This window comes from Eptatretus burgeri, chromosome 8, assembly GCF_056783735.1.
Source record: "Eptatretus burgeri isolate ZD-2024b chromosome 8, Ebu_testis_v1, whole genome shotgun sequence".
Lineage (NCBI taxonomy): Eukaryota > Metazoa > Chordata > Myxini > Myxiniformes > Myxinidae > Eptatretus > Eptatretus burgeri.
Genome location: NC_140968.1, coordinates 53,606,068 through 53,617,315, shown reverse-complemented (window position 1 = coordinate 53,617,315; position 11,248 = coordinate 53,606,068). Strand labels below are relative to the sequence as shown.

Genomic DNA, 11,248 nt, shown 5'->3' with positions numbered 1-11,248 from the left:
ATAAGTGTTGCCGTGTGCTCGGTAGTCGGATAGCTCTGCATTGTCTTCTTCTTTTACATTTGCTTTTGGTGTAATTGTATATGTGTGCTTTCCGTTCATCGCGAAATAAATGTGAATTATGTTGAACTGTTTTCCCGTTTCGCTTCGTCTTTTCTTTCATTGAATCTCCATCTTACTTCACGTAAAGGGTTGGTAGTGGGCTGAATACGCCCGATAATTAATCGAACCGTCGAGGCCGACGATAACACCGCTCGGTTATCCCGATAGTACGGAACGGGTCGCTTAAAGTGGCCCGTGTCTGAAGTCGACCTGCGGCGAGGTGCGATCGCCCGGTCTACCCTCCGTGTGGGTACTTAGGTAGGTCGAATTTGGCGAGCAACCCTATCCCACGCGGGGGGCCGATTGGCACGATCGTGGTGAGGCCGAAAGGTCCACCCGTGACTGGTTCCCGGCGTTAGTCCGAGAGGGTCACGACTGGATTGTCCGTCCGGTGGGCGACGTGCCGCGATTCGAGTTACGTGGGCGTTTACGCCGCGGGCGCGAATCCGCAAGAATATATATATATATATATATATATATATATATATATATATATATATTTATATATATATATATATATATATATATATATATATATATATATATATATATATATATATATATCTCACCCCTGCATGTTTAATACAATGTAATGGTGCCTCAACTATATACTCGATGCATCCACATAGATCTGCAGTGTCATCTGTATCACTGAATTTATTTCATTCCATTTTAATTGGAAAAGAATAGTACATGAACAAACCAAAGTACTTTAACACATGACTTCGACATGATAATTGAACCACAATTTATGACATGATACCATTTGAACAAGCATGCATAATTCTTGCCCTCTTCCCCACCCACCCCTACCCCCCCCCCCCCCAACAAAAGAACAGAAACAAGGCAGGAAGAAAACATTTCAAAAATGAAACAACATGTTATTTTATTCCAAAAAAACAACCAAACAAGAACGGAGGGAATGACAAGAAAGGAATGACACCATGGGCCTCTTACGGATTGCCATCATGACATCTTTTGACATTGAGGTCATTCCTTTCTTGTCATTCCCTCCAATCTTGTTTGGTTGTTTTTTTGGAATACAATAACATGTTGTTTTTGACCTCAAACACAAAATATATTAATTAATTTGATGGCAATGCGTTGTATGGGCTCACGTCATTTGGTTGGGTTAGGTGTAACTGCCAAGGTACAAAGGACATTGCACCACAGGATACAGATAATCCTGTAGATTCCATCAGCAAGATCAACAGGTCTGCATCGTCCATGATGCGCACCATGTCTCCTTCATTGTCCACATAATTGAGAATGAGGTCGTCTTCACCCATTTCCTTTCTGTAAAATGGAACAGCATATTAAAAAGTGACTGTGGTTGGAGATTCAATGGAAAGTTTGAGTTTATTGGTTGTCTACAGCTACCTGAGTGCATCTTCATGCAAAATGAAGTGTCAAATGATTTAACCCTCAACGGCATACCTGGGGTCAATCTGACCCAACATGCAGGTTTTTTGTGTGTAAAAAAATAATATTAACCGATATCAGCCCATGGTCTCTGTTTATCCTCACCCCATATGTGTATGTTATTGCTGTAAAATTTAGCGAATATAGGGTAATACATATGGGAGATATTTGCAGGAGAAAATAGTGGGGTCTATATGACCCACGCTGGGAGAACTCCCAAAAAACATTAACATTCATAACTATGAACACTTTATCCCGTTTTCTTTTCTGGAATTGTTATTATTTCTCAAAGAACAATAAAGGTGTTTCCCAATTGTTTTCATACTGTTATAATCTGTATCATTCTGTGACAAAAAGGGGATTGGAATGGTTCCGGGAATTGCTCATTCCTGGAAATGGGATATTCCAGAAATCGAAACTGCAGTTCATAATGCTAGTGTATTTGCATTTTCCTTCAAACCATGGCCAACCAACGGAGAGCACGGTATTCTGTTGCTGATGTTCTTAGACAAATATTAGAAGATGAAAGTGACAGTGAGTCTTTATCTGATCCAAGCGATGATGATTCTGACATCCCAGATCAGGCTGCAGTCCGTGATACATCAGATGAAGATCAGGTTTCTGACGTTGATGAACAGCCAGATGAAATATCTGCTGATTCCGGACATTCTTACAATCAGTCTGATAATGAGAATGCTCAGCAAGGCCAGGCCATAGCAGAAAGGCCACGTGGTCGAGGTCGTAAATACCTCAAGCAGTTGGCATACGGCCTCACCAACGACTGGATTGACTTGACACTCAGAATGTTCATGTTCTCCAGCCGGCTGTAGTGACCGCATTACATCAACTTGGAAAGGTTGCTGCAGCAATCCAGAGACCACGCCAGGCTAGCAGTCCTGCCAGGAAACGATGCCAATTATGCAGAAGGCCACAGGACAATAAGACCTCAACTGTCTGCTCAAATTGCAACAAATATGTTTGTGGTACTCATTCAACCACTGTTATTACTTGTACAAATTGCGAAGCATAACTAGAACAATGAACCTCATAAATCGAGACACTACAATGAAAAATGACTCATATTTCTTTTATTATTATGGAAACTGCCATATTTTAATTTTGTATGTTATGCTGTTGCTGCTTTCTGTGTAAAAAGTTAATTAGTAAAATGTGTAGCCATTTGCACATTAATTTCTGATTGTTTTTGTTCCGGATATCACTAGATATTGAATACATTTCAAATGTATCATCAACTTCTCAACGTTTTACACTGTTTTGTACAAACGAGGTATGAAAAATTTGACAAATGTTGCAACATTTGGCTTGTGTATCGACCAAATCAATGACCATTTTGAATGGGGTCAAATTGACCCCAGGTGTGCCAATGTGTGAGTGTTGGTATGCGTGCTGTTGAGGGTTAAACCAGCATCATAAAGTATGAGGAGATAAAGTTACCTGATGTTTAAATGCAAGTTTGAGTCAGGTGATTGAGTCATACTATTGAAATAATTGCACATCAAATTCTAAAGCTTAGGGACTTTAGCTATCGACTTTGTTTAAGATATTCTGGCCTGGCAGGATAGCTTTGAGGAACGTGCATTCACTGCTGAGCTGTCTTACCTGGGTTAGAATGACAGCTCAGCTATAAACTATCAACCTCGTGTGTGGCAGGCAGGGCGACTCAATGTGTATACAGTTCCTGAAATGGATGTTCAGCTGGGTGTCCCTTCTGCTATTGCTGACATCCTGACCAAATTGCAATTTCCTGCCCAAAACCAGGTTACATTATTCGTAATCTCAGAGTTTTCATTGGTGTGGGGTCAGCAACTCCTGCACTATAACCAAAATTACACCCCAGGTGTTTGCATATGTTATATATGAACGGCCAGATTTGGCTACAAAAGGCAACAACCATAATAGTCTGGCAGATAAGTGAAATATTTGGGGGAATTGCACCTTTGAAGCTTTGATGATACAAGCATGAACTTTGGCACTGTTAGATCATGCCCTAAGGAAGAGATTTAGCTATAGGGCCATCACAGAATTGTCCTGTGGCCAAAATGGCAGCCATTTTCCAAAATGGTCACCACCTGTTGTTATTTTACCAGTAGCTCAGGTTCTAGACCAACTAGGATATTGATTCTGGTGGTGAATCGTACATTTTCAAGAATGAGGAATGCAGTGGTACTATTTATAACATGCGAGCAACTACCAAACTACATATATCTAGCATTCAGAGAATTGAATAATATTAAAACCATCAAATATTAGTCGTTATGCACATTTTCCAGAATTTCAGAATCAGCCCATGAGTTGTGTGCTGACCTCATAACTATGTTTATGTGTATTCATATATTTTGCTGCATATTCACACAGAACATCATAATAACGTCACAATGATAATCTATGTTGTTAGTACAGCTTTTGTGTACTTGTGTCCACCTAGTAACAACGCCTAATCTGCATGTATATCTGTATGCTTTCAGTTGACCTGGACTGTGACTGTAGTGGCAGCCAACATATTTTCCTGGAGATTTCAGCTTATTGTAGAGTGGTGGTGGTATAACTAGTGCATACTGTTCTCATATTATAACTAGTAGATACTGTTCTAAAGTAGCATAGTGCAGAGAGACAATGGCCAAACTATACAAGGTGATGGACCCTGATGAGCCTAGCTCCCCAGGTAAACAGTGCCCGACCACAGACTGGAACAAATGTGTTCTGTGTCAGGAAGACACAGATGAGATGCTGACATGTCCATATAATTCAGTACGTGGCACAGATGGGGCAGGATACAGGACCATAGCTGAGCATCTTGTAGCATTCAACAAGATTAGTTGCCTGCCAAGAACACTAAAACTGTTACAACTGGATGAGGGTCAGGGCATTGAGGCAGCATTCTGGGTTCACAAAGCCAAATGGCATGACTCCTGCAGACTGCAGTATACCAAAACAAAATTTCAGAGGGCTGAAAAGTGGAAAACACACCACGATGATGACCCAGAACCCCACAAGTTCACCCGTCAGAGCATTGAACGTGAAACTCATTCAACAGAGACATGCTTCTTCTGTGGCAAATCTGCAGCAAGAGATGTTTTGCATAATGCATCAACATTCGTGTGAGGCAGTGTGCCCTCAAACTACAGGCAAACAGCTGTTCACCCAGAAAGGTGGAGACATTGAAGGACTCCCTCCAACACAAGCAGCACTGATTCAGCACACAAAGAGGGCTGCCTTCCAAGCTGGACACTGCTGGGGACAGATGATGGTTGCAGTCCCGGAACTCCCATCCCCAGGTGACTGGGGGTGGAAGAAGAAGGACACAGGTGGATGGGAAGTTCACTGGACCACACTACCAGAAGCGACCCAGGCCTGTCGAGAACTCATATGCTGTGGATGCAAAAAGGGGTGCAGATGACAGTGCAAATGTGTCAAGGCAGCACTTCAGTGCACTGCCCTTTGCCACTGTGGTGGACTGTGTTCTCGAAACTGAAATTACATTTCATTGAAAACCTGTAATATTACAATGGAAGGTCTTACCTGGTTAATAATGGAAGGACTGTCTTAGACTTGCCCTCACCACTAACATGTCAAACAACAATGGGACATGCACTATTGATTTGCAACATACAGCATAATCTCATGAACTGTGTGCTTATATAAATAAACTCCCAAATATTAAAAGGAAACATTGCGAAGACTGCATTGTACTCTCATGAATATGTCACAGTTTCAAAACATGTACATGTATAATTCCACCAATATTAAATGCGTTTATAATTTTACTATTATTTATTTCCCTGAAAGCCAGATATATGTCGTTAGATAGTTGTTATAGCATGTTGTAAATAGTACCACTGCATTCCTTATCCTTGAAAATGTACGATTAGCCACCAGAATCAATATTCTAGGTAGTCTAGAACCTGAGCTACTGGTAAAATAACAACCCGTGGTGGCCATTTTGGCCACAGCACAAAGCGAGCGTGTTGTAAATAGTACCACTGCATTCCTCATCCTTGAAAATGTACGATTAGCCACCAGAATCAATATCCTCGCTGGTCAAGAACTACTGGTAAAATAACAACCGGTGGTGGCCATTTTGGCCATAGGACAAATCTGTGATGGCCCTATAGCTAAATATCTTCCTTAGGACATGCTCTAACAGTGTGCCAAAGCTCATGCTTATATCATCAAAGGCACAATCCATTCCCATATCTGCCAGACTATAACATTACCTGTGGTAACAATGGCTTGAAAAAACAAAATACAAATGTGTGCTAACAAATAGACATTCAAATCCAAATGAACTGACACTGTAACCAATGACTCTCCACAATTGATGGGCCAAGTCGATGTCAAACGGTCCCACGTTATTCTGCATAAGCTTCTAACTGGGAGCAATGTGGGCAAATGATGCAGATTGAAAGTGAATCAGGTTCAGAATAACATCTTTAGGTACCATATAAAATATTCATTTGCAAGGTGTAGTGGGAGATGTTTAACTGTAGGCAAAAATGAAACTTTTAAATATTGCTCTATATGGCGTATTAAGGTGTATCCTGGGTTAGCTCGCTGGATTCTGAAGCCGCCATGTTTTTTGACCTGCTCAACCATGCCTTGACTTCGAACAGGGCCGCAATGATTTCTTAATGATAAAGTTTTTTTTTTTCACTTTCCTCACTCATATTATCGAATTATTCTTCATCATAGCTACGAATCTCTGGGTACATTGCAATACTTATAAACTGTTAGAGATGCCAGTGTTCATGGCTTCATTTCATTTCCACATTTAACAGAACCTCTCTAATCCATTAATTTCAACAGAAGTTCAAAATTTAAACTTCTTTATTGACTTCAGCAGTAGTTCCGACTACTAAAAAAAAAGTGTTCATTTGTCCAATTCAGATATCGCTTGGGCATCTTCAGGTGCATGGTGTTTATATGACCGATTGGTAATCACTTGCCAAGCCAGCCATATATATTGTTGTGGTTACCAAATTCGCAAACCACCATTCAGGTCCCTTAGGTGAGGTATCTCGGTAAGTGCATGTGTAGTTAGGCCCAAACCCGTTGTCTAGTGGGAATACATGTCATTTATACGTGCTGCGACTCTTCAGGATAGCCGTTTTTCTTTTACTATCTTTATTTTGGACCACCCGCCATGATTACCACCACAACCACAACATCAACCACCAACCACAACGCCGCTTCACCACAACCGCCACGACCTTCACGTCACACCTCGCAACCGTAGCATCGCCACCGTTCTTGCCCCGCTGTGGGTACCGGTGTTGGACTCGTGCAGGGCGCACGTTGAACAGCGTGTACAAAATCACGGATTTTGTGCTTCAAAAACGGATCAAAAACGACACACGCCCACTTTTTGCCGTCCAATCGGTGAGCGAGGGGCGAATTGGCCCCGCCCCCAGGGCGATCGATATATGCAAATTTGTGGATCAAAAAGCCTTCACGCCCACTTTTTCTCGGGCCAATGGGGAGCGAGGTGAAAGGTCAAAGGGAGGGGGTCAAAGGCGAAGTTACGGGGGGATAAAAGGACGGTGTTCGTCAGTCAGAAAAAGGAAAAAAGAGAACGAGAACGAGAAGGAGTCGGAACGGAGGGGACGAGTGTGGAAGTCTGGAGCCCGAAGCCTGCAGTGGCTGGAGAAGCTGAAGAGAGTCGGACGAGGGGGTGCTTGCGTCGGTGCCGGGAGCTGCACGCCCGAGGGAGGCCGGCAGCGCGACCTGGCCGAGGTGGAGACGCACACCAGGGATAATAAAGATCCTCTATACCCCGAGCATCAGCAACCCCCTCCTGTTTCCCCCGCGCTGAGATAGTGCGACCAAGGGGGCCCCGTTCCCACCCCCTACCAGACACCGTCCACGAGGCCAGCGGGTCTGTGTGAGTGGAGTGAATGGGGAATGCATGGTGCGATGAGTGATTGGGGGGAGGAGTGACTCCCGCCCAAGGGACCCCGGGGTCAGTGTAGAGTGAGTTAGGGGGTTAGTCAAATTGAAAAATGGAGGTCGTTTTGTTGTTGGTGGGAATGTAGGCTCGAGACCCATTTGGAGGGGTGCAGGAGCCCTGTTGATGGGCTTGGGAGCGTGGCTGCGAAAGGTGAGTATCGCTGAGTGGGTACCCCGGGCACCAGGCTAGTCGGCCGCGGTAGGCCATGGGCCCATGGGGGGCCGGGATAGAGTAGTGGGCACGGGTGCGCCTGCTTGGTGCGGGGACCCGGGGCGCCATTAGCCGCGTGGGCAGTGTTGTGGGCACGGGTGACCCTCGGAAAGGGGCCCGGGAGGCCGGCCTGCCACGTGTGCGTTTCAGGGGAGGTGCCATATGGGGCACTCCCCGGTGTTAGGGAGCTGGTAGGCTCGGAGGCAGTGTAGTGCCCGGGGGTGCCATAACGGGAGAATCGGCAGAGGGTCGTGCCTGCCAAAGGGAGCCACGTGTCCCAGCCAGGAGACCGTGTGAGGGCACGGAGAGAAAATTGGGGGGCGAGGCCCGAAATTGTAAGGACACCAACACAGGCGACGGGAATCTGGGTTGTTAGAACCAATAGTTTAAGCGAGAGGCGCTTGTTGAAAGCCCCGGGGTAGTTTAGCAGTTAAATGGTTAGGGTAGATTAGGAGTGTACCCCTCCGCACCATCCATCCCCTCGCTCTCGTTGTGGGCCGCTGGACCCACTTTGGTTATAGATCGCCGAACTCTGGGGAGGCCATTCTGAGGCTTCGTTGGGCCTCGACACAGGACGTTAGCTCTCCCTTATTCCCCTCCGGGAAGGGAACGTAGGGGTTGGGAGTAGGCTAGGTGACAGGATAGGTTAGCCGAACAAAGACGATAAAGGGGGTTAGGGGACGATTTATAGTGGGGGAGTAAAAATAAAAACAACAACAACAAAAAAATTAATTAAGTTGGGGCTAAATTGGGGTTTGACAAATTAAGGGAGTGGGTATGTACAGTGACAGGCAAAGGCGATAGGTGGGAGGGAGACAGGTAGGTAGGTCCGAGCCCGCCTTCCGAGTGGTCAGCACCACCGCACTCCCTCCACCAACCTCCACTGAACGGCAAAGGCTGGCCACTTCATCGGCTGGCCGTGTTTTACTTCAAGGCGGAGGCCGGCCAACTTCATCGGCAGCTGTGTGCTGCAAGGCCTGTGCCGGCCAGTTCATCTGCCGGCTGTGTTTGCCTGCAGCGGCCTTCTTCTGCGGGCTGTGTTTGCCTGCACCTTTGCCATGCCATGCCCACTGCCCACGTTCACCAGCCCCGTTCAATTTTTGCTTTGCCCCCCCTGTTCGTTTCCATGTGCGCCAGGATCAGAAAGCAACAGTTTGCAAGCTGCAAGAACTGCCCTGTTGGCAGCTACAACACGGGCCTGCAGTGGCGGCCCGTGCACCGTGTTTGTGTTCATCCATCCATCCGTTGTGCTCATTGCGTGTGCCACTTGAGCTGGCACGGAGACTGCGTTGTGCAGCCCAAGCACCGTTGTGGTTCACTGAGTTCAGTTCAAAAGGGAAGGCCTTGGACTGCGTGTGAGCAGCCAGCCACGTTCCCTGTCACCTGCATTGTTTTGAGCCAGAGACTGCATGTGGGCAGCCTGGCTCCCTGCTAACTGCTTTTCTTTGCAGAGCTCAATGATCCTGGGCCATGGTTTAGTGTAAAATTTGTAAGTTAAGGTTAAGATGTACTGTAAATATGAGTGCGCCCCCGGCATGTTTGTCTTAGCGCCGGCAATTTTATTTAAGTCGTCCGTGTGAGTGAGTTTGTTTAGATAGTTACGCAGCCCTCAGGTTATTTATTTTGGGGACACGAATACCATGAATGTCGCACTCAGGGATCCGTAGGTAAAATGTACTAGGGGAAAACTACACATGATGGCACACGAAAATTTGACGACTCGGGACGAGTCTGTAAAAAGGGGAGGGGGTAGTGTTGTGGTTACCAAATTCGCAAACCACCATTCAGGTCCCTTAGGTGAGGTATCTCGGTAAGTGCATGTGTAGTTAGGCCCAAACCCGTTGTCTAGTGGGAATACATGTCATTTATACGTGCTGCGACTCTTCAGGATAGCCGTTTTTCTTTTACTATCTTTATTTTGGACCACCCGCCATGATTACCACCACAACCACAACATCAACCACCAACCACAACGCCGCTTCACCACAATCGCCACGACCTTCACGTCACACCTCGCAACCGTAGCATCGCCACCGTTCTTGCCCCGCTGTGGGTACCGGTGTTGGACTCGTGCAGGGCGCACGTTGAACAGCGTGTACAAAATCACGGATTTTGTGCTTCAAAAACGGATCAAAAACGACACACGCCCACTTTTTGCCGTCCAATCGGTGAGCGAGGGCGGGTGGCCCCGTCCCCAGGGCGATCGATATATGCAAATTTGTGGATCAAAAAGCCTTCACGCCCACTTTTTCTCGGGCCAATGGGGAGCGAGGTGAAAGGTCAAAGGGAGGGGGTCAAAGGCGAAGTTACGGGGGGATAAAAGGACGGTGTTCGTCAGTCAGAAAAAGGAAAAAAGAGAACGAGAACGAGAAGGAGTCGGAACGGAGGGGACGAGTGTGGAAGTCTGGAGCCCGAAGCCTGCAGTGGCTGGAGAAGCTGAAGAGAGTCGGACGAGGGGGTGCTCGCGTCGGTGCCGGGAGCTGCACGCCCGAGGGAGGCCGGCAGCGCGACCTGGCCGAGGTGGAGACGCACACCAGGGATAATAAAGATCCTCTATACCCCGAGCATCAGCAACCCCCTCCTGTTTCCCCCCGCGCTGAGATAGTGCGACCAAGGGGGCCCCGTTCCCACCCCCTACCAGACACCGTCCACGAGGCCCGCGGGTTGCGGGGCCATCGCCGCTCCGCGTCTCATCACCAGACGGGTAGGCCCGACCCGGTCTCGGCCTCAGGCCTGCCTCATTCTTGAGGGTATTTCTTTTCCTTGGTTTTGGGTATGTGTTGTCGGCGCCGTCTGTGAAGTAGAATTGTATAAGTGTTGCCGTGTGCTCGGTAGTCGGTATTAGCTCTGCACTGTGTTTTCACTTTTATATTTGCTTTTTGTGTAAATGGAATTGTGTTTTCTTTTTTGTGTGCTTTTGGTGGAATTGTATTTGTGTGCTTCCCGTGTGCCGCGAATAAATGTGCTTTATTGTTGAACTGTTCTCCCGCTTCGCTTCGTCTTTTCCTCCATTGAATCCCCATCTTGCTTCACGTAAAGGGTTGGTAGTGGGCTGAATACGCCCGATAATTAATCGAACCGTCGAGGTCGACGATAACACCGCTCGGTTATTCTGATAGTACGGAACGGGTCGCTTAAGTGGCCCGTGTCCGAAGTCGACCTGCGGCGAGGTGCGATCGCCCGGTCTACCCTCCGCGTGGGTACTTAGGTAGGTCGAATTTGGCGAGCAACCCTATCCCACGCGGGGGCTGATTGGCTCGATCGCGGTGAGACCGAAAGGTCCACCCGTGACTGGTTCCCGGCGTTAGTCCGAGAGGGTCACGACTGGATTGTCCGTCCGGTGGGCGACGTGCCGCGATTCGAGTTACGTGGCCGTTCGCACGCCGGCGGGCGCGAAATCCGCAACAATATATATATATATATATATATATATATATATATATATATATATATATATATATATATATATATATATATATATATATATATATATATATATATATATATAGTTGAAAGTGTGTCTGTCTGGGTGTCTGTTTCTCTGTGACCTAT

General features: G+C 46.6%; 1 protein-coding gene across 3 annotated transcripts in view; it reads right to left on the bottom strand.

Annotated features, from left to right (window-relative positions):
• Positions 1-738: 738 nt before the first annotated feature.
• NCF4 (neutrophil cytosolic factor 4) overlaps positions 739-11,248 on the bottom strand; it is a 53,545-nt gene continuing 43,035 nt past the window's right edge. For all 3 annotated transcript variants that reach the window (XM_085892041.1, XM_085892040.1, XM_085892039.1), the window contains one exon: positions 739-1,395. In XM_085892041.1, coding sequence (XP_085748167.1) covers positions 1,185-1,395 — 211 coding nt within the window. In that variant the 3' untranslated portion in view covers positions 739-1,184. The remainder of the gene's footprint in view (positions 1,396-11,248) is intronic.